Source organism: Pseudonaja textilis, chromosome 7, assembly GCF_049901715.1.
Source record: "Pseudonaja textilis isolate UNSWEBS1 chromosome 7, rPseTex1.2, whole genome shotgun sequence".
In the NCBI taxonomy this organism is placed as follows: Eukaryota; Metazoa; Chordata; class Lepidosauria; order Squamata; family Elapidae; genus Pseudonaja; species Pseudonaja textilis.
The window spans coordinates 24,596,250-24,620,312 of record NC_141996.1 but is presented as its reverse complement, the minus strand read 5'-3'; the positions used below and the strand labels follow the sequence as shown (position 1 = coordinate 24,620,312).

At 37.9% G+C, this 24,063-nt stretch overlaps 1 protein-coding gene across 1 annotated transcript; it reads right to left on the bottom strand.

Annotated features, from left to right (window-relative positions):
- Positions 1 to 9,811: 9,811 nt before the first annotated feature.
- Positions 9,812 to 23,766, bottom strand: CCNA1 (cyclin A1). Its single transcript, XM_087937893.1, has 9 exons — positions 23,703 to 23,766; positions 22,259 to 22,437; positions 17,921 to 18,152; positions 17,688 to 17,803; positions 14,876 to 15,099; positions 13,133 to 13,337; positions 12,016 to 12,129; positions 10,969 to 11,102; positions 9,812 to 10,056 (listed from the first exon to the last, which is right to left on the bottom strand). Exons 2-9 carry the CDS (start codon positions 22,412 to 22,414, stop codon positions 10,005 to 10,007), a joined length of 1,233 nt encoding a protein of 410 aa, XP_087794019.1. The 5' UTR covers positions 22,415 to 22,437; positions 23,703 to 23,766; the 3' UTR covers positions 9,812 to 10,004.
- Between the last annotated feature and the right edge of the window lie 297 nt (positions 23,767 to 24,063).

Genomic DNA, 24,063 nt, shown 5'->3' with positions numbered 1-24,063 from the left:
TCCAGTTCCTTATCCTCAGACACTAAATATTCAAGGAACAAGGCTGGGTGATTCACAACAAAATCCTTGCCTGAAGTCATACTAATCACAAAACAGAATTTATATCTCTTCTTGTGATCTAGTTGTCAATCTTGTTGTCATTGCTCATTTCTCTCTTCTTTGAGGAGAATTCTGAATATAGCTCTTTGATTATGACTGTATGCATACTACTCAGTCACACTATGCAATTAGCAATTAAGACTCATTAAAATTCTTATTCTGTTGAGACTAATGCAAGTTGGGACACCCATCCATCTTAACAATCAATCAGTGTAATGACTCACGATACCTTGTGCCTGTTGCTATCTTTACTCAGTCCACTGACTCCACTGTGAAGTCATACTGCAGCTGTTGTAGAGGCCATTTAATATGAATGTCGCAGCTTATTTGGAAACTGCAGGATACGGACTGTCATTAATTAAGCAGTGTTAATTAAATAACACACAATAGCAGGGCTCTTTTCTGAACAGAAATAGTTATGCATGGATATCTGTAGCAGCAGAAATTCACAACTATCATTTGTTTATTAATTTGTAAATACATTTTTACTGTAACATCTAGTCTTCATTTAAGCACCATGGAGAGGGCTTTGCCGACTGCAGTTTATTGTCTCAAAGAAAGATGAATTCTGTGAACTACATAAATCATTTTGGTTTTTCATAATTCTCTGCAGAACATATGCTAGTGAACATTTCATTCACCTCAGTGTCTGCTTGATATTCATCTCACATGAAGCAACCTCTTTAAATATCAACATAGCTCTTAAGACTAAACATTTCCAATTATAATATAGGTTTCTGTTCATTAAAAAAACCTATAAAAACCTTGAAAGTATGAGAATATTTGGCAATAATCCTTACATTTGCTTATCACCAACTATTAGTGACATCCATCGTATAAGTCAAAATTAACATAAGAGGAATATGTTGAGGTGGTTCATCAAATCTCTTGGTAAAGATGTCCTCAAAATCTTCTTGAAAAGGACATGTTCATGTAGTGGTTTTTAGGCAGCAATATAAAAATAACTCACCACTTTCTTCTTCTGTGATGATGTTTTGGTTTTCCAATCTAGGTTACATTCCTATAGATTCCTGTCATCTCCCTTCCAAATATTAACCAAATACAAATCTACTTATTTGCTGTGGGAAGGAAAATCAATCAATGCCTGCTATTTTCTGTTAGTTCAGATATTGCATCTCAAAGTTAATTTAAAGTCTACACTTTTCCAGGTGAGCTGATGCAAGAGGCTTTATCTTCTTTTCTTTGTATAGCATATAGTCAGCATTCTATAGAGTAGCAATATTCCTCTCTTCATGTTGTTTCTCTATTCAATTGTCTTATTGTAAGCTTTCCCAGCCAAAGTTAGTACCTTACAACTAGAAAAATACAATACTTTTATGCAATTACTAGTATGTAATAGAATTTATAGCAGAAGTACCTAAAGTTTCATATTATACTAGTGCAATATCCTATTCAAAATTATCTCATAATCACATGTATCCATTATACAAAAAACAGCATACTTTACGTAATTATCTAGATTTTTTTTACAAATGTCCTTGAAGAGGGACTGTCATTTTGAAACAAATGACTTCTTGTACTTTAAATTGTTATCTCTTTGGTGCTCTGTAATACTTTTTTATTCATTGCCCATTACACATTTTAGAATATATGAAATAAAACTTTCCATGTCCTGATTTAAAAAAGTTCTGTTGCAAATTCTGAAAACTGGATAATACTGAGCCATTCACACGTATTCACTCTACCATGACATACCTCTGTATGGCTGTCACATCTGATACATAGAAGGCAAAATAAAAATGACCTGGAAGTGTGACTTGAATAACAGCTACAGAGATAAAGAGAGCATCTCCTTTGAACACTGACATTGTGTTCCTATCTATTCCCAAACCTAATTCTCTGAAGATAGTTACTGAAAATGTTATTGATACCAACTGCTGTTTCTCTAGATTGTTCTTGTTCATAGACTTGACCACATCAATACATTCCCTTTAAAATACATATATATATGACTCAGCTCTCTTATGTTGTCAAAACTTCCAAATTTCCTCACTGTTTCTTATAAATAGAAATGAATTCATTTTTCCAGCAAGTCTAAGGTACAACAAATTGCAAATTCATAGTTACAGATGTTATTCAGTCATCAGTTCCTTAATGGAGGGTTTCTTCAGCACTGGGATGATAGTGGAGCATTTGAAGCAAGAAGGAACATAGCACACCTCTAATGATTTATTAAAAATGTAGGTGAAGATGGGGGCCAGTTGGTCAGCACAAGCTTGTTCAAATATGGATTCTGCCTGTAACAGATCTGTTTTTTTTCCCCTTCAAACAATAAAAATAATTTAAAACAAATACTTCAAAAAGGTTTAAAGTGAAAAGCAGAAGTAGAAATAAAAGTAGAAAAGATGACATCTCATCAGAATCATTTATTTATTTAATTTATTTAAAACACTTATATAGTCACCCATCTTATATCAAACTCCGGCAGCTCCTAATAAACAAACAAAACAATATCAATAATAAAAGTGACCAACAACAACAATAATAATGCAAAATAGAAGAGAAAAAAACAAAGAACAAATACAGTAGAAATAGAACAAGTCTGGCAAAGAAAGTAAAGGTAGTATTAATAGTAATAGGTGTCTTGCAATTCCAAAACAATTGGAGATCCTCTTGAACAATATCTTTAATATTATCAACATCTGGCTATCCCAGGTTGTTGGGAAGGTCTTGATAGGTGGAAAAACATGGCAAATCCAATATGAACATCTGGCAGACTTTGCAACAAATCAAAACAACATAATACATAAACATAATACAGCCATACATATTAAAAACAAGGCACCAAAATTAAAGTTCTGACATGCAGTCTCTCATAAAATCTTGGAGGGAAAGCCAAAATTTTTCAAGATAGGAGGCTAGTGATCTGGTAACTATAGGGTGTTGCCTAGGGCAGAGACTTCTATAGAAAAGGCATGTTTCTTAGATTCCATAAGATGGCAATGTAAATTAAACATTGCCCATCCCTAGCTATCCCTAGCTAAGTAGGGGAACCACTGTAGCCCAGTGCCTCCCATTCCTAATCACCAAAGCTGGTCCAGAAGGATATAGTGGTCAATGGTATTGACAGCTGCTGAGAAGTCCTGGAGAACCAAAATGGATACACCATCCCATCCCGAGTCTTCCACAGGTTGCCAACAAGTGTGATCAATGCCATTGAACCCATTTAATGTAAACCCAGACTAAAAGACCCCAATAATCTGCTTCATCTGGGACCCTTTGCAGCTGTGCACCAACCACCTGCTCAATAATTTTCTTAAAAGTGGAACATTGAGACTGTGAACGTTATCTAATACTGTTGAGTCCAAGAATGGTCTCTTGTACCACTGCCTCCTCTACCACTTGGACCCAACCACATGCCACCTCCCTGGAAGCCTTAACCAACCAGAAAGGGTATGGGTCAAGAATGCAGGTCATTGAGCTCCAAGCCCCAAGGACCCTGTCCAATTTCTTCAACAGACTTGGTTCAAACTCCTAGATAACAAGGCATAGATGTGTCTCCATTACCTCCAAATATCTTCCCAGTCAGAATCCAACTTCTAGTGGTGTCATTGGTGTAATTAGATTAATCAAGGAACCATCAAGAAGAAAACAACACTCTCATGAAAATTGGCAAGACAATTGTATATAAATAGCCCCTACTCATTCTTACTGATGATGTTATCTAATTGTGTACTGAAACATCTGCAAGCAAACAATTAAGCCCAGATTGCGCCAAGTATGGTTTAGTGCTCATATAAAACTTAAGGTTACATTTTGTTCCAAATTCACTTTTCTCTGAGAATACAGAAAAAGATGTTTCTTTGCCTTTTGATAGGATTAACATATATTTTTCCAAGCTCAAAACAGGGAAGAGATTCAGTACTTATTAGGCTAAATTCTTCAATTCAGTGCAAACATTAAAGCAAAAACAATCCAGCCCAGCATTTTTCAAGTGGAATAGATCATGCAGATTGCTCACAGAACAAGCTGTTGAAAGGTATTTGAAATTCCTATTTTACAGGAGCTTTATTGTTCTAATATCATTGATTTCCCCTATTTCTCATTTAGACAATTCTATTATATTTGGGGACATGTGTAGTTCTTAAACAGTCAGGAAAATAGGAGTTTCAGTGAGAACTGAAAGATAGACAGTGAAACACAGACATACTAAAAAAATCAAGTGTTGATTAGAGGTGCTACATCTTGGATAGAAGCTAGAACTGCAATGTGATCTGAAAGAATCTAAATGAGACTTTCCCTTCTTTTAAATCAAGGCCCCAACCTTTCTGGCACCAGGGACCAGTTTCAGAAGAAAAATTGCTTTTACACTGACTGGTAGGGGAAGAGGATGGTTTCACACACAAGCTAGATTCTGTGCATGCACAAATGAAGCTTTGCTCACTCGCTTGCCCACCATTTGTGTGGCCCAGTTCCTAACAGGCAATGACCAGTACCAATCTGCAATCTATGCTCTAGATCAGGGGTGTCAAACTCATGGTGTCATGGCATCATCACATGATGTATTGGGACTTTTTTTCCCTTCGCTAAACAGGGCAGGGGCAGGGCCAGCATGTGATGCATCTGGCCTGAAGGCTGTGAGTTTGTGTTGTGGTTAGCCGGCAGCAGGTGCTGATGGCTGAGGAGGGTGAGGACTCAGATTAGGGACCAGCACCATTAGGGAGTGGACTGCTGCCTTCAGAGATTGCTGGCAGCAGTGATGAGGAGGTTTCCAAGGAGCCTGTGCCAAGTGTGCATATGCGCAGGATTGCTCGGAGGAAAGAGCAGCTACAACAGCATGGGCAACTCGGGAGTAAGGCTGCAAGGTAATGGCCCCTCCTTCAAGAAGATAAAAGCCAGTTGTGAATGAACGTACTTTGCAGAAGGCAAAGACGTTTTGAAACTCCAGCCTCATGGACATTCCAGTATCCTGAGTTTGTATTTGAAGATTCTTGTATTGCAAATTATTTCTTGTCTGTTATCTTTTGGCAAGTCTTGCACAGTTTGGCAAGGCTTGTGCTTATCCCAGGTAATTATTTTGCAAAAGCATTACAAGGTTTCTGTTTTATTTGGATTGTGTTTGATTTGTTGGAAAAGGGTCAGAACAGTTTGACATCCCTGCTCTAGATGAAGCCAAGCATTCTATGAGCACAACCTCTCAGCTAATGTATTTGTTCAGAGGCCAATGAGGCATGGCATAGTCTGCCATGTGAGTTGAGCTCAAAAGGTTTCAGAACCTTCTTACCAATCCTCAGTTTGGGGCAAGTGACCTGCTCTTTCCTTTCTGAGCCCAAGTTCTGTTTGTTATTTGAATTGGTGGACATAATTATCCATTTCCCATTAACCTGCCAATAATCTTTTTGTTCAAAAATAAATAACAATAAAATTCTCTCAGAAATTCCAATAATCCCATCAGCCTTTAGACGAAAGCATCATTAGTGAGCACTGAGATCAGACAGCAACAACAAAGGCAAATACAATTATTTCTCTAATCTAGCTAGATTAGGAAAAAAGTGTCTTCATGAAGAACATTTGTAGGGGACAAAGGCATAAGAAATGTGATGCTTTGGGTGGACATTTCATTTAAATATGCCATAAATTATTACAATGAAAGTAAGACAGAGACCAATTGTAACTTCAGATGACAAGACAGAGCTTTGATAGCTAAAAACTATGCTTTGTCATATGACAAAAAGTTGGTGTCTCTTCAAGAGAAGCATGTAAATTTTATTAGCCATGGCATTGTGGTCATCAATGGTTATACATTAGAATAATTGTCATTATGAAAAGCATGCAGTAATCAAAATGACAATCTTCCTCCATTTTGTCAGCTTTATTATGCTGGATTCTTTCCACTTTTTCTTAAACTGATTTCACTGCTTAACATTTTATTTTATCTATTAATTTATTAAAATTGTCTCTTCACTAATGTGAAATTTTCAGGACAGATGAGGATCATGAATAACATCCAAATGCAAATAGCCAACCAAAGATAAGAGAACTGCATTACCAAAATCTAAGATGTATTTAAGGACAACAGAAGAGATGTATGTTATTCCTTTGTAGTCAAATGGGCTAGGAGAGAAAATGATACACGTCTCTGGGAAAACTCAACTCACAAAGTAAGGATAATGGATTAAAAGACTTTGCTGCCTATCACCATGATTGATCTTCATACCTGCTTTTATTATCTCATTTTAAAAAAAAATTGTGGAGCCAAATTATAAGAGATTATGGTCACCATCCTAAAAATGCTCAGCACAGTATAAATTGAGCTAATGATCTGATCTGGCATCAGTGATCAGGCCTGTTTTATGTTAAGCTGCTTCTTCATGTTGTACACATTGAGTCAATTATGGTTTTACAGATGCAAATCATGGCTTAGTACACCAAGTGATTGGAATATACTCTGTGTGTGCACCTATGTGGGCAAAAAAACATAAAGGTGAACTGTTGATTAAGCTTGACCTAGATTTTATTAATGCCAAAAGAAGCACCTCTTTTTTATGCAGTTGTTTTATCTTCACTGCCAACATCAGCCTGTTATTTTCAGCCAGATTCATTATGTAAACTCAGCTTCTTATTGCGTTGTTGACTGCTAAGGAATTGTGTGTCCTGAATTTACATGAATGCATCCAAACACTTGTATACAGGAAAAAAAAGTTTTAAAATTGAATAATGCCCTGGGTTGTTATGAAACAAACACAAACTAGAAAACAAGGAGTTTCAGTTTAGACTGCAGCCACTATGGAAGCATACATAATGCAGTTGCTGGTCTTATATAGCTGGGAAAATGTACTAAAGAAGTCAAATATAACACCCAAAAGATGTAAGTTTTAGGTGACATGATTTGCTTTCTTAGATGTTATCTAAGTTTTCATGGGACTTAGACACTATAATGAAAATGAGGCCTAGTCCATGAAAGCCTCTAAATGCTCACTTTTAAGTGAAAAGAACAGCTTAGGTGTTGGGGCATTAAATGGATCCCCAATGTTAACAGTTGTCCATTCTTGACTATTCATCCATAAGGCTAATGGACAATAAAAACAAATTTTCATTATATGTTATCTCCCCCCACCCCCTTCATATAGGCCCCAAACCTTACCCTTAAGACCTGGCTCTTCCCACAGCAATTAGGGGATGGTTGAGTTTGTTTTTAGATGGTTTTATTTTTGATTTATTTATTGTGTGTTTATGTTGTATGCTGTCCAGTCACACTACCTGAGTTGGCCAGCCTTATAATTCTTGAAACAACCAAACAACTTAAAACATGCAAAGAAACATTCTAAAGTACAGGATGTTCCAATTGTAATTCAATATATTGGAACTGTATATACAAATATTGAAGAATGCTGAGCTGAAACACTTCAAGTGTTTCGCTTACTGCATAATAGGCTTAAGGAATTGAATTTTGTCACCCCCTATACCCCTGTGTAACTGATTGAAGTTGTAACTGATAGAACCAAAATGTCATCCAGACTATAATACAGCGGACAAATGAATATTACAGAACAATGGAAGAGCCTTAATTGGTGTCTCAATGATCCTGAAGGCCTTTGTGAAAGTCAGAATCATCTTATGGTGGAGTCCTTCAAGGCTTCAGATTTATAAACTGTGAACAAGGAGAATCTTAGAAGTAGCTTTGATCTTAAAATCCAAGGCTGCAAGGCAGTAACAGCTGCTTACATCACAGCTACTCATGTCAATTGCAATAAAAGTCGAGATCCTGTAACTTAGTTAACATTAGAATGTTTTGTTCTTTTCAAAATGTCCTAGGTCTTCTTGTCTTGTGATTTTGAGATTATCTCAGATAAAGAATGGGTATGTTCTGTACATTTGATCCCAGTCTGCACTTTGGAATGCCATCAAGATCACTGTTAGATGCAATTAGCACCAGCTAAGTAGTGTTCTGGGTATAGAAGATCATGAAATTATCCCATCAAAGTCTGTGTTGGGCTAGTTTCAACTAAACTCTGAATCTGACTGTGAGGAGAGCTAGCAAATTTAAAAATGTCTCCTCTCGAAGCAAAGGCTGAAATAAAAATCCTTTATCAATTTCATGCAGTTGAGTGTGATTTATTATTTCTTTGTAAGTGGAATATTGCCCATCTAGTAAACAGTATCAACCTTTTAAAGACAGTAGTGGAAATTCTACTTCTTCATTCCCAGCCCTTATGTATGATGTGACATTAGTACTATTGCTTCTTAGCCTATGGGATTCATTTACATTCATATGAAAGGAAATAATTGCAAACATTCAGTTCTAAGAAAGGTTGTTGTACCTGTTGCAATTTATATTTAATTCTAGTCCATTTTTTTCACTGTGTTATTTGACTTTTATTACTGGAGCTTGCAGATCTGTTGCATTTTTAACTGTCAAAGTAGTGTCATCAATATAGTTATCCATGTTTCTTTTTCCTATTTTAAAATTACATATCTTCTTCCCATCCATCTCCCCTTAATATACATTCAGCATACAGTTTGAATTAATAAGAGTATATAGTCTTGTCTCACTTGTCCACACTATGGCTTCCTGACCCGTATATACATTTTGCCTAAGGGCAATGAGATATGAGCCCTAGTGGCGCAGTGGTTAGAGTGCAGGCTACTTCTGCTGACTACCAGCAGAATAATTTGGCGGTTCAACTCTCACCAGGTCAAGGTTGACTCAGCCCTCCATCCTTTTGAGGTTGGTAAAATGAAGACCCAGGGTGTTAGAGGCAATATGCTGACTCTGTAAACTGCTTAGAGAGGGTTGTAAAGCACAGTGAAGCGGTATATAAGTCTAAGTGCTATTGCTATTGCTATTCTGGAACAATTACTGGAATTGCCCAGGTGTGAACTGCCTTGATGGTATTCCCCCCAGTTTTGTATTCCTTTCTATCCTTCTTCACTTCAGTGTGCTTGATGTTGTCAGCTTGAAGGATATCAGGTAGCTGTAGTGGTCATTTTAATTTAGACTCTGTTATTTCCATAGGGCATTTTGATCCTTTAATTTTCATTAGTATTACCAATATTATTATTGTAATGCCAAACCACTTCCTGTATTTTATCAAGTGAACTAAATGAAAAAGTCCATGTAATCACAAAGGGTGGGCTTGATTCAAGGGAATTTTTACCTTTCCAAATGAACATGGTTATCAGCTTCAAAATACTTTTTTTTAGCAACTTTGAAAAAAGGTGTCACTACTTTAGCCAAAAGGAAATGATAACATCATCCCTAACGTATACCTATAAAATGTCTGTTTACAGTATTCCCTAGATAGGAATTTCTAGCTCTCTTCCAGCATGAAATAAGTACTAATAATTCTCCCATTACCAGCATCTTACTTGTTGAATGCTTCTGATGTTATTTCTAGCTTTGATTTCTAGAAGGTGACTATCCTGGATAACAGTCTGTTGGAGAACTGTCACCTAACACAGACAGATTAATTATAGTAATGGTTAAATTGCTTTATCTTGAGATGAGAAAAGGAAAGGAGAATTTGAACTTGAGTTATCCACTTAGGTCAAACCAAACTATTAAATAAAGTCTTTCTCCACCATTTCTCCCTAAGACATAGTACCAGTTTTCATTTTATTGGCAAATTTCATTACCACACCTATTTAAAACTGTTCAAAAGCAAAGAAGATATACAAAGCTAATAACCAAGGTTTTTTTTTTCCTTTTGAAGATGAAGATATTTATTAAAAGTATCTTTAGTTTATGATAAAAACTACAATACTGAGTCCTTGTAATACAATATACAGTAGTTATGGATCAGAAGATCATCTAAAAATAGTTTTAGCAGCAGATTAGACACGTGACCTGCAGTGCCCTATAAAAATAACAAATTGGCCAGATCAACTCTATTGATCAGGAGGCAAGTGCTTCAGCTTCTGTGTTTTTCTGGGCATGCTGCAAATCAGTGTAGAGGTAGAACAGTTGGTGGCTCCAGAAGGGATACTTGCATGTATCTGTAAAGAAGGAAGCCGCTTATTATTGATCCCAGGTTGAACATGACAGTCTCTAAGTTCCAGTGCTCTAGACCAGTGGTTTGATCGCTGAAACCAGGGTTGTACAAGACATCACTTTCCTTCTCTGGAATGTGCATCAGACCATCCATAAACAGAACACAGCACTTGTATGAATTGCTTTAAAGCAGCTGCATCTTTTCCAGGCACAAACACAATCCCAGGAAAACACATGGTTTAATTGCAGAATTCCACACAGGAATAAATGTTGGAAGATCTATGTTTCTGATCTGCAGGTATTCTGCCATTCCCAAATTATATTCTGTCTGCAAGAGTTAGGCATCTTTGGAACTGATGCTTATTATATTGCTTTATGATATTTATCTAATACTTAAAATGATGCTGTATTTTGAATACATATATCTCACAGGAGAATACTCAAGGAAGAAATGAGAGTCATTTTTCAGATTCCTATAATTAATTTCAAAGTATATGAACATCAGTAGCTAATGCATCTCAAAGGTGTATTCAATAAGTATATAGTGGGGGAACTTTATTACCTTGAATAACTAGAGGTTCCCTATCAACAGAAAGACAATGAGTTTAGCAAAATAAAAATTCATACATGTGAATCTGTCACCCATATGCTGTGTGGAATGGATACATGCTGTCTGCTCAGTGTTATCAGTCTGAATAAATGCAAGCAACCTAAGAATTCCAATTTATGTTACGTTGGATAGGTATAGCCAAGGATGAAGGGAACTTTGGTCCAACATGGTGCACTGTTGCAAAGGCCATCTCCTGTGCCCCCACCCCCACTCTCCAGTTTTTGAGTTCTATTAGATTGCTTCCATCTTTCCAAATTTGGCACTGTGATTAGAAGGACAAGATGCAGCTGCTGACCCAAGAACTTACTTAGTCAGCTTGTATTTTTCCCTTATTGCTTGCTGCTGTCGATGAGGCGCATCGAGGCATGCTTTGTGCAGGTCACTTAGGCAAGGCACAATCTCACTCAGTGAGTATCCAGTGAAAGCAGCAAGAGTTTCTGGCTGCTCATGAGAAGACAGAGTTACAGCTTCAGTACTACAAATAAATTCAGAGAGACAAGAAAGGACCTGGAAAGAAACTTATGCTGAATCAGCTATTAAGTTAGAACAGACTGTGTACAACTCAGCAGCCTTGCCTTAAAAACGTTATATAGGGATCCTGAAATAAATCAATCCAAGCTGCTCGTATAGGCAAAAAGCTTTGCTCAGTTTTGAAGAGCTCACACTATTTACCCCATTTATAATTATGAAACTTCGGTCATATTATCCTATCATATTGTCAGGTTTGGCAGGGCTTTTGTAGTAAGCAAAAATTTAACTTCTAATCTTGATTGGATTAATTAAATAAAATTCATATAATTCCTCCTCAATAATTAATAATTTTCTCCAACACATTAAACATTATACTTTAATTTTTAAAGTATATATCTGGAAGGAAATTTCTGAAGTTTTTTAGGGTCTTTGCCCTACATAATGGGAACATTCTCATGATATAAAACTGAAGAAACCCAACACAGAATTGTATCACTAGGACCGTATTTGGAGCAAACTGCTACTCCCAGGCTTTACTTCACCTCACTCCAGCAATGACAAATTCACATCTGCACGGTTTGAGATAAAACACTGAACAAGATGCCAGAACAAAACCTGTGGTGCTGAAATAAACAGCTGCTGAGCCCAAGCTAAAATCTGTAAACATTCTTTTTAGAGGCATAGCCTAAATAACAAACATTGGAAATTGTTTTGTCATAGTACTGATCTTTTCATTGAAGTAGCCATTTCTGAAGCTGGTTACTAAAATAAAATAAAAAAATGCTGTTAAAGGAAACGTAAGAAACCTTCTTATCCTTCATAGTTCATTCTTGAAAAATGCCCAGACATATTCAACCCCCTTTAACTTAAAATAAACGTTTACCCAGAAATGCCGGTTCACAGTGTAGTTGGCTAGACAATAAGCTGCTGCTGCCATTTGCGAGGGCAGATACTTCAGGAATGGGTCTGCTTCAAGGAGACTCAATTCTGCTATGTACTAAAAGAACAGAATTTTTTTTTAAAGGAAGGAACATTAGGAAAGATGAAAGAGATCAACATTACTAATGGTTCAGCATATTTACACTGATTTTTCCAGCTCAGCTGAAAATGTTAACAAGCCTTTTCCATCCTTTTGTTGCACTTTGCTTATGATCATTAGCAAAATAACACTGATATATTTGCTTTCTAAACAATGGGAAGGAAGTACTTCTTTTAACTTTGCCCAATTCGGTATTTTCACCGTTGTATTGTCCTTGACTGCTGATACTTTTATTAAATGATATCATTTTATTTCATATTGCTCTTCAATGACTCATGCAAGGAATTTATGTTTTTTTCGCAAATGGTATTCTTGTCCCTCCCCTACTTATCCCTGGGGTGGGAAGAGAGTTGAGGGCAATTCTCACTATTTTGGTTCTGCCCCACTTCTTTCAAATTATCCCAAGGCACAAATATGAAATACGTTGTACCAGTACAGTATATTGTACTAAGACCAATGGCATCTTAATAATAATATGCAATAAATTGACAGGGTTAAAACTATAGTTAGATTTGTTTGAATTCAAATCCTATTTGATTTCAGCTTAAGTCAGATTAGTTCAATACAGCAATATGTTCATTGTGACAATTCCATCTTCTGTAACATGATGAGTTCATAATTCAATAGCAATTTTGGGAACAGTTTTCACAGCCAAGGCTTTGAGACTGGATAGTAAAGTGTAGCTCTGTATATCTCCTTTGCAAATCTCTCCTTTCAGTAATACAGACTTCACTTGTTTTAGAAGTACCAAGATGAACTCTGTTAATCAGATACAACACACCTAGATAGAAATTCCACTGAAGTATTCATTTGTATTTTAAAAATGTAATTTCAACATAACAGGTCATATATATCTTGAAAAGAGATATCACAGTGCAAATAGGGGGCTATTTGTTTTGTGGTCTAGATGTCCTTTAAATGCTTACAAAACAAAGAATAACCTATAAAGCAAAGAACTTACCCTTGCAAAGTTCTCCGTCTTAAGACTTACACTGTGTCTTTGTAAATATTGAAGGAGGAACTGATTGATGGTTGGCACAGTTAAATCAAAAGCAAGTACTTTAAGAAGCAGGTGTTCCATTCGCAACAGTTGCTTTTTGGAATAAGTGTCATCTGTTATATACACAAATTCTTCTACTTCTGGGGGATAGATTTCTTCATATTTCCTGGGAAAAGGAAGGGTGTAGAAAAATTCATTGTATATCAAGTGTGTTTTCATCCAGTTAATCCATGACGACCACTCGGTGTAAGCATTATAATCTTTAAAATGTAAAATAAAAATGTACCTGAGCTACATTTTCATTATAGAGCAGATCTTACTTTTATTCATTTAATTTAATTCCTGTCTTTCAAATAGGAGCTCAATGTGATTAGTTCTGCCAACATATTTTTTCCTACCAACAACCCACAAGATAGGTTGGGCTTTGTTTGTAAACTTTCCTAGTTCGCTACTTTAGCCACTTATAGCTACTGTCATCCAATCATTTGTACCAGTTAAAATCTCTCACTCAACTCAGCTTGTTCACCTCATTATCTCCTACCCCTCAAAAACAATATTTTTAATTCATGACTCATTTTTCATTTTCTTATAAACATTAATGCATGAGTCTGTAATATATTAATATCTAAGTAGTCTATATAACAAATACATTAATGTGTCAGTTAACATTATAGAATATAAGGGATTATATAAATTTAGAAAAACTAGGGAATTTGATATTAAATTCTTACAGACTTGTCTGCCATGTCTTGTAGGCATTTGCAGAAATGCAAGATACAGTAAAGTAGGAACTATGCCTGCTAAGCAATCTTCATTCAAAACAGCTTTTCTTTTAATCCTGTCCTGGGGACTTGTCAAAATCGTCAACATGCTTATGTAATGTGAAGTTCAAATTAGGGTGCAGATCCAAAATGAGGATCCAACATCAGATTTTATCTCTAGCATAGGATAGGATGGGCAGGATGTGTTGTGAATGTAACTTCTCTGCTTGCCAGACAGGCTGAGATGTTCAAAATGCTTTCATAAGAGGGGTATACTATATGTTCTGACACATGATCACAAAGACAAGTATCCCTTGCAAACCCCTTTAAACAGGGGTGGGATTCAAAAATCCCAGCAACTGGTTCGCTGCCCGGTTGCTAGGTGGGCGTGGCCATGATGGGTGTAGCCTATAGGAACTTCCGGGAGGGCCATTTTTTGCCTTCCCAAACTTCCCCTGGGCCTCTGGGAGGGCAGAAGTGGCCTCCCCTGGGCTCTGGAGGCCCACCAGAAGCCAGAAACAGGCCTGTTTCCAAACTTCCGTAAGGCCAGTTTTTCCCCCTCCCAGAGCCTCCGCACAGACCCTGCACTTACCTGCATCGAAAATAGGCCGTGTGGAGACTCCTGGGAGGGGCGAGGCAGGGTGGGTGGGGCCAGCCAGTCGGTTGAAATACCGGTTTGGCGAACCAGATGAAAACCTAACATCCAGTTCACCCGAACCGGTCGGAACCGTACAATCCCACCCCTGCCTCCAAAAGTCTGATTGTTTTAAACCCTGATGCAGAATAGTAGAAGCTGGAAACAGAGGTTGGGAAAAATATGGAACCAAACTAGAAGCATACCAATGCTTTGTTGCATTTTTGCAGCCATTTCTATCACCTTGATAAGCTATCCAAGAACAGTCAGTCATCTGCCACAAGTTGTCTTTTATATAAACATACTTACGCAGCTAGGAGAATTGCTGCTGTTCCTACCAGTTGCAATTTTCCTCTGAGAACCGACATGCAAGAAAGAAATCTGTCCAAGTAGTTCACAGCAAGGTACAATGTCTCTGTCTGAAGCTTGTATTCTTCACCAACTTCTGCTAGCCAGTCCACTAAGATGGCACGCATCCCTGAGGTTATATCAGGCTGCTTTCTCATGTAGCATGGTCTGGGCCTATATCTTACCTATATACAAAGCATTTAGCTTTAGAATAAGCAAAGGGAATATATCTTCTACACGCATTGTACTAAGCTATAATATGTTTGACTTGGCTTTAGTTTAATGTGCTACGATATCAATTAATTGTGACACTCAGTATATAGTTGTGACCTAATATAATGTGTGAATGCTGATTACATTCTATCAGGAAAGTTGTCTATGAATGTTCCAATTTGTTCCAAGAATGCTGGCTGACGGAGCCATTAGATAAGAAATAAAAGTTTACTCTTCCATCTCCCCTTACCAGTTTGGGGCAGATGTTAAGGACTCTTGGACTGAATGAAAAAACAAAAGTGCTGATTTAGGGAGAGGTATAATTGTGGCTCTCTGAATCACTATATCTAAAATAGTTTATTATAACTACCAATCATACAACACAAAGGTTGGAGAGAACCTTAGAATCTATGCAGTTTTAGTCCTTTGCCCAATGCAGAAATTTATCACAATAGCAACCCCAACAGACGACCATCCAAGCCTCTGTCTAAATACCTCCACTAATAGTGTCTGTCACTACCCAAGTCAATCTATTCCACTGCTGAACACTCCTTACCATTATGGCATTTTCCCCCTGATATCTACTTCTTTGTAATTTAAGTCCCCTATTTCTTGCTGTGTCTTCTGGAACCACTCTGAATAATTCTATCTCATCTTGTCCATGATAAATTTAACATTCTTGGAAGCTATTCCAAGTGATCCTTTTTTCCCCCCTTCCAGGCCTTTCATCATTTTAGATGCTCTCATGAAGACACCTTCAGATTGCCAATGTCCTTTCTAGAATGTGTTGATGGCCTGCTGTTTTAGTTGTGATCTGACCAAAATAGGAAAGAGAGGAATGACTTCTCTTGATCCTGACAGGATGCTCTGTATGTATATTTGGAAATAGGATTGCATTTGCTTTTTTTAAAAGCTCCCTCACATAATTGGTTCATATTTAGCTTGTGATGAAGGTAGCCAATTACTTTTTTATATGCTCTAGAATAAAGTAGGTATACCCAATACTCCCTCATCCTACAGTTTTTTTTCTACCTAAGTGCAGGACTTTGCATTTGTCCATGTTGAAATTGTTCTTGGTTCCTTCATTGTTACAATTTGTCAAATTCCACTTGATCCTAAGGAGTTTGCTGTCCCCTATATCTGTGATGGAGAACCTATGGCACACGTGCCAGAAGTGGCACGCAGAACCACTTCTGCCGGCATGCGAGAGGTCACCCGAAAGAGCCCCACTGTGCATGCATGCACACCTCCCGCCCAACAGCTGATTGTCAGGTACATGACGCACATGCACGGGGGTGAGGGTGTATGCAGGAGACACGTATGCATGCGCAGAGATGCATGGTGTGCGGAAAGGGTCACGTGCATTATAAACAGGGGTCATGGGGGCAGGCACATTGCCTTCTGGGTGCTGGCATGCAAGCGCGCATGCACAAACGTGCTCACAATTTTCGGTACAGGAGCCCAAAAAGGTTAGCCACCACTGCCCTATATCTTTGTATTGTTGGTGCAAAGTCACAAAGATAGGTGCCACATATTGCATAAGGTGTAAATTGTCTTAGCAGCAATGTATGAATCCAGTGAGCTAAGATTTAAAAAGCATTTTGGAGTGCTAGAGTGCTTCTCTGGAAACCTCTAAATGGATAATAGATTTGCTGTTTATGTGGATGGCTCAAAGAATTGCCACTAACTTTGAAATGGCAGATTCCCCTAAATATTGAAAAGTTTTATAAGTTGAATGATAAAATGAGGCAGAAACTACACCAAGTGAAAAGTCTGGAAGTAGTACACCTATATTCTTGGAGAGCTGCAAATATATAAGTGTTTAAGATAACAGAGCCAATCATGATTAGAGAACATTAGGGTACACAATGGTTTGGCAAAGATGGCTTCTGGGAAGCCTAACAGTCTTCCCTACTTTGTTTTAAGAATGGTAGGTTTTCTCACTGTTTCATGTCCAATATAAGTCCAGAAAACATTTTGGTTCTTTTCAAATTAAGCCAAAACTATCCAAACCAACATGAAATCATCTGTAGCATAGCCACAGAAGCATTTTGATGTCTTGAAAATAAGAGAGTACTGTTTTCAGTTAATTAGAATCTGTTTTGTCACATATATGTTATCTAAACTGGAAGAGATATGTTACCTTAGTACAGAGAAAGAAAAAGAAAATAAAAAGTCCATAGTGGTAAAATGAAGAACTGTCTCTCAAAACTACTACCCCCAGAGTCATTCACAAGTAGGTGGCCATAGAAATTAAAATATGCAGAGAGGCAGCAGTGCGCATATAGAGCTATGCAAACAATACAGCTGAAATATCCTCTTTTACTAGACATTCTTAGCAAGTTATAGAATGAAAAACCAATAGCATCAATCTTAAAGCTTTTTCAGATAGAATGGGAAGCCATTTCTAGGAATATTACACAATAAGGAAACATTCTCCAAGATTAGGTTTAAGAGACAGAGTCAAAAAGGAAGATTGGAATTCATGTAGTATACATGTTACATATCCACTATCCACAGGACAATATTAGACAGGAGTATAGCAAATCTGTTTACTTACTTCTGCATCTCTTAAATAATTATGAATATCTTCAGCATATTCATCCATAGTCATGCCCAGTTCGTTACCCTCACAATCTTCATTTTGCAGGGACTTATCCACCAACATTGGAGACACTAGACCAGCAAAATATTCAAAAAGTGCTTCTTAACATTCAAATGTTGCTTTCATAAGAGGCAACATATAACACAAGAAGTTAAAATCTTTTCCCTATTAAATTAATGATTTGTTACCTGTACTTAAGTTCAACAGTAGATGAAGGTTAGGTTTTATTGCACTGGTCTCTGTTTCACACATACTATATTCCACTTCTGCAGCTATAAAATTATTTTTGCTTCTCTCGTCCACTTCATCTATGGAAACAGTAATGCTTTTCTTGGATGACACAGAGGTTGGCATTAGATATTTGCCAGTCATAGGAAAAACATTTTCAGATCCAGACACTGGTCTCATCATGGAAGGTCCCTACAAAAGAATACACTGAAGAAACTACTTGGATAAGCAGCAAAACATTTTAAAGCAAACAGAAAAGAAGTCCAGTTGCCATGACTCAACTTCCAGATAATGACTATAGTACTGTATAAAAAAAATTAAAGCAGTATTATTCAGATCAGCCTTGGCCTTTAAATATTGATGGACCACAATTCTTATCATCATTGGCTATAGATCATGCTGCATGGCTATGATAGACCCATAATTCAAATTCCATCAGCCCAAGATCAGAAGCAGCCAGTTTAGATCATAGACCTGGGTCACTGTGATATAGGAAATTAACACATTCTTTCAGTTCTGAAGCTAACTCACTGGAAAATGCTGAATATTTTTTCTGGACGAAGCAGAGATGGATATTAAAGATTCCTCAAATTATAACTTCATAAGAATAATAGAAAGAAATCACTAGGCCAAACAATGTTCAGTTTTGTTTTATTTACTTACTACAGTTTAGTAAAAGAGAGTCTATGCTGAGAGTTTGAGTGGCTTACAATAGCCAATTTCCAATCATAGGGCTTCTATTCCAACACCCTGCCCAAGGCAAGAATCCTTATACTATCCCAGACAAATGAATGGCCAATGTTTTCTTGAAAACCTCCAGCAATGGGGCGCCCACAATTCTAGAGTGGAGGGACAAGCTTAACTGCTCTGCCAGGAAATTTCTCTTTAATTGCAGGTAGGATTTCTCTGTAACAAGCTTCCACCCATTGCTTCTGGTTCTTCTTCAGCTACTTTAGAGAATATGTCAACCTCTTCATCTCTATGATTGCTCAAGTACTGGACGAGAGCTGTCATGTTACCTGTGATCCTTCTCTTCATTAGGTCACACATACCTAGTTCCCTTAACTGTTCATTATATTTATTTTTTTATTTATACAGTAAGTAAAATAGCACAAAATAATATCCAACAAGATACATCTCAGAAATAATATAATTTTCCATCTTGTCCTTGAACACTGTCTGACAGAATGATGTTCTCGTGGTTTTCTTAGAAAGTTTAATAAAGATGGGACAGTTTTGAATATCTGGATTCAGTCTGAAGTAAGAAGTCTTAGAAATATTCAGGTTCTTAGCTATACAGAAGTGAAACTTCAAAGAGAAAACTGATTCCCTGAATTTTATCCAAAATCTAATCATCAACCATGACAGCCCCTATTGCTATAGAATTTTGGAATATGTACCATATGTGGCACCTCTTAAGCTTCTGAATGGGATAGCAACAGGTACAGTGAATTTCATGGGCGTGAGTAACTATGAGCAAAGCACCCCATTCCAGTAATGGCAACAGTTGGTACAGAAGCTGTAACTGCACAAAAGGTTTCTGGACAGTGGTCTCCCCTTACTGATCTAGCAAGAGTCACAAGACTAAGAAGACACTCAAGTTATATGCCAGTTGAGAATAGAGGATTATAATCCCATCCAGAACTAAAGCTGGACTATTTCTGAAATCAGTCAACTTTAAAACCTGCAACCACTCTATCTTATAGGGCTTAAGTCTAACTTCTACCATATCTCCTTCCTGGCCTGTAATGAAGATGTACAGCTGCAGCCCCATCACATTCTCAATTATTTTCCCCGAAAAGCAAGGTTGGAAACAGGCCAGTAATTATCTAGATTAGCCAAGTCAAACAGTAGTTTCTTAAGGAGAATGCACAACTACCACTGCTTTCTCAGTGAATCTTTAAAAATGCATATAGTTATTTTGAGGGGTTTATATAAGTAAGAGAAATGATGTTAATTGTATCTGAATATTGAGGGAACTGTAAGCAACATGAAGGCATAGAAAGAAATTTAAAGAAATTTAAATCTAGTGAAAAGACTAGATTTATATGCAAAGCCAAAATATACAGAAGTACAACAGCCATTGATCTGTGTACAGTATATGGGGTTTTTAATATAAATAGCCTCTGGTATTTCATGACTTTCTGATCTTGATGTGCATGTGTGTGCCTGACTCACTGGCAGTGGTTAAGTCATCTTGAGGGAATGTTCAGCCTGGAAATAGGAAGTTGCGCATTCTCCTTAAGAAACTATTGTTTGACTTGGCTATTCTAGATGTATGTGTTTCTTTTTCGTTTGTGATTATTTTAAAAATATAAGCTACTAGAGTTATTTAAGTTAGACAACTTCTAAATCCAACCAAAATGAAGAAATAGTGTAAGAATGCAGCCAATCTCTTTACATCCTGGAGTTTGTTTTTAGTAATTAAGGTTTAATAGTAGAGTCATTCCATTTAAAGACCACATAAATTTAAATTAGACCTGTATTCCAATGCTTTTTAACAGTCCCTTAACACTTTGATTATCACTGGGTCCAAGTATTATGTATATTACAAGAATGTCGCTCAATCACTTATGAAAATGAAATATTCGCTAGCATTTCTTTAGTTTACATATTTCTCATCCAACTAGCTTATTTGCAGAATACCTGGTTGTTCAGTTTTCATGATATTTTATGAATAATCTCATTTATCAAGATGCCAAAAATGCAGTACCTTGACACCACAGAAAATGTCAATAATTCTGGTAAATTTTTTAAAATAAGCACTATTAAATATTTCTAACTGAAATGGAAAAGCATTTGTTTACTGTAAGTTATTGGCATCCAGGATAATTTTGATAATCTAGACCAAGAATATCAATAGAAAAGTTAAGAAAATAATTTAAGAAACTTCAGGATGGGAAGTTGATTTAATTGGTTGATTTATTTAATTAAATTCTGTTATTTTAAAAAGAAATTAGACCCCTAAAAAGAAAAGGCTTTTAAAAAAATAACATAATAACGTTCAAATAGCAATAATATGGTTGGGACATATTGAGTTGCTTTCAGTTAAGTAGACTTATTTCCAGCAATCACCAAACTACCCACAGAATGTCATAATCTGGATCTTGTGTAACCGCAATCCAAACCGAGTATGATCCAGTTACCCAAGAAGGGAATAGCATACTTGAGTTAATGAATTTTGTCACCTGTGTGTCAGTTCCATGTCTTTCCTGATTGGTCAGGACCTTTTGGAAGGTGACTTGTAGCTGGCTCCAAGCAATTATAAATATTGTCTTGAGAAGGGGATGATGATTCCATGTGCCCTGAAGGAGGTGATTATCTTGTCCCTTCTCAAGAAAACATTACTAGAACACAAAGTACTGGATGATTTTCATCCTGTCTCAAACTTTTTCTTTTGATAAAAGGTGATTGAGTAGTGGTAGGTTATAGCTTCCTTCTGGAGGAAGCAGAGACTCTGGACCCATTATATTTGGGCTTCATGTCAGGATGTAGTACCAAGATGGTATTGAGCATGCTTGTAGATGACCTCAGGAGGTCTCAGCTTTCAATACCATCAATTGTGGTATTTTTCTGACTGGCTGGGAATGGAAGGCAGAGTTTTTCGGTGCTTTTCTTCTTTCCAAGGCTGGTTTGGTGATGGTGGAGAGAGGCCTGCCATTTAACTGCTGGAAGAAGACCTTCTTTGGCAGAGGGTCAACAGAATGCTAATGATACAATTGTACATCTCTGTCCTGGGCCAAGTGGTGATGTGCAAGTACTTTGACAATGCTTGGGAAATGAACCAGAATCAGCTCAACCCCGACAAAACTAAATAGCTGACAGCTTTAGGATACCCCATATCTTGCAATTTGCCATTGTTAACTCTGGCTAGGGTTACTTTCCTCCAGAGTGTAATTTGGAAATCCTCCTCAACTCACAGCTCCTGCTCAAAAGCAGTGGGAGCCATGGCCAAAATAACATTTGCCCAAATACATCTTGGGTGCTATGTAGTTGTAGCCTTTCATAGATTTGGAGGCACTGCTCATGGACACTCATGCCTTAGTAGTCTGCTGATTACTACTGCAATGCCCAGCTTGTCCTTGAAAAGCATTCAAAAGCTTCAGCTGGTCCTGCACAGCTAAGAGAAGCTTTCGTACCTTGACATCATCTGCATGTGGTAGACTTCCAAATCTGAGAATTAAAATTGAATATATTTTGGAAATTTGTGAGGATTAAAACAGAAACACTGAGCCACCACTCTTCCCTTCAGCTCAGTCACTTAGACACCTGGTTATCCAAAATGGTTTCCAACTTACATGGGAAGAAGATCTTAGACACTGTCCATTTTCTCTCAGCTCCCCAAGAATAACTCTATGCTGGGAATTTTGACTGTCATGGGGTGCAACTGGAAGTGGCAGGGCACCTCGGAGTCCATCTTGTACCATCTCCTCGTCCTTGTTGCTATGATACATTTCCTGCAAATCAGCAGCCGATACTGGGGGCAGAAACCAAAAAAAACAACAACCCAATTATGTTTTCAAACCAACTTGCTACTCTCTTTGACTTAGCACATATCAGTGAAAATCTTCCAGCATGTGACATTTCCACAAGATTTCCACAGCACTCCCATTATCTTCACAATGAGAAACTGCACATCAACAAACATTCAGCTAATTGCCCACTCCACCTATACATTAATTTCCAAATATTAGAACTGGATTATCATACCTCCCTATCTACGATCATCCTCAAATCCAATCAGCTTTTGAAAGAAGATGGTAAAGATAGTATTAATACTGTTCCCCCAGGGTAATTTTGTCATTTGAAAGCTATGGACTTCGATTGGCCAATGTGGCATATAGCTGAAGATCTTATGGGAACACACAGCTGTAGTTCTGTAAGGTACTTGCAGTATCTCTTATCTATTCAATCAGTATGAGTTTGCAAGATGCCATTACCTAACTAAATGGGCTGAGATCACACACTTAAGTAAATTAATGTATGGTAGATTAGTTTACAAGTACAGTGTGCTATGCAAATATAGCTACATCCATAAAACCAAGTCTCAGCCAATCTCCTTCAAGAAAACAAGTCGCAATCCCATGATACATAGGCTATATTCATTCATCAAAAAGCCACAGTGTTTTGACTGAATATAAATAAGCCCACTGAGCCAATGGAGCTTATTTACCAAATCATGGTTTCAAAACTGCATAAACCCAGTTTACGCTAGTTCTCTAGATAGAAGGTATACCTAGTCAGTCGCTGTCACTACTTAATCGCTGTTATTACAACCGGTAATTAAGACATTGGGAGACATGCAAGCTTGCTGTGGAGGAAAATAACATTTAGTTAAGTATCCCAGAACAACAATTTGAAGAGAGGAAACAAAAAAAAAAAAAAACCCAGATGATCTTCTGTTACGGCTGAGCTCTGGAAGAAATTATTTCAAAAGCACAACAACTTCCCCCCCAAAGCCCCGCATCACATTCAGGGCCGGATTGGGGGCGAGAAGGGGAAAGAGTTGAGTTCAGGATGGCTCGATTCGTCGGAACCACAACTCTAGGCAAAGTAAGAAGGCGGGCAAGGTGGGAGGTGGAATGGTTCGCTCCGAGTGATGAACCTTCTTCCTTCCCCATCGCCGCTCGGCTGTTCCCCCAAAGAAGTGTTGCCCGGAGCAACACCCCAGCCCGCCCCCCAAGGCAAGTTAGCCATTTCTCTTGCAATGACCCCGCCGCTTCCCGCTCCTCCGCTCCCCACCTGTAGAGAAAGGAGTTCCTTTGGGATTCCTTGGCAGGGGAACAAAAACGGAGCCAGGCAAGGATTTCACGCAGCCCCGCCGGCCTCCCGTCCCAGTCTATATAGCCGGTTAGCCAATCAGCGCCCGAGGCCAGCGTGCCGCCCTGTCCGCCGGCACTTCGGCGTGCGCTCGAATTACTTTCAAGCCGCCCGCCGCGTCTGTTGGGAACGGCCAGTTGGAGCCGGCGGTCGCCCGCTCTGCCGCTTGCATGCGGAGGGCAGCTCCCGTGGCAACGTGGGATCTCCATAGAGATCTCTCGCCTCTCTGGCGGGAGGAAAAACTTTGCCTATCCTGACGGCGAGTCCCCCACCCGTTCTCTTG

Excerpts from the sequence above, each read along its gene's own strand:
- CCNA1 (XM_087937893.1), bottom strand. The coding sequence starts at position 22,414 with ATGTATCATAGCAACAAGGACGAGGAGATGGTACAAGATGGACTCCGA. Across the intron at positions 17,804-17,920 it reads ACTGTTGAACTTAAGTACAG|TGTCTCCAATGTTGGTGGAT; the intron begins GTAACAAATCAT and ends TTGCTGGTCTAG. Across the intron at positions 11,103-12,015 it reads CTGTGAACCGGCATTTCTGG|CCAGAAACTCTTGCTGCTTT; the intron begins GTAAACGTTTAT and ends TCTCATGAGCAG.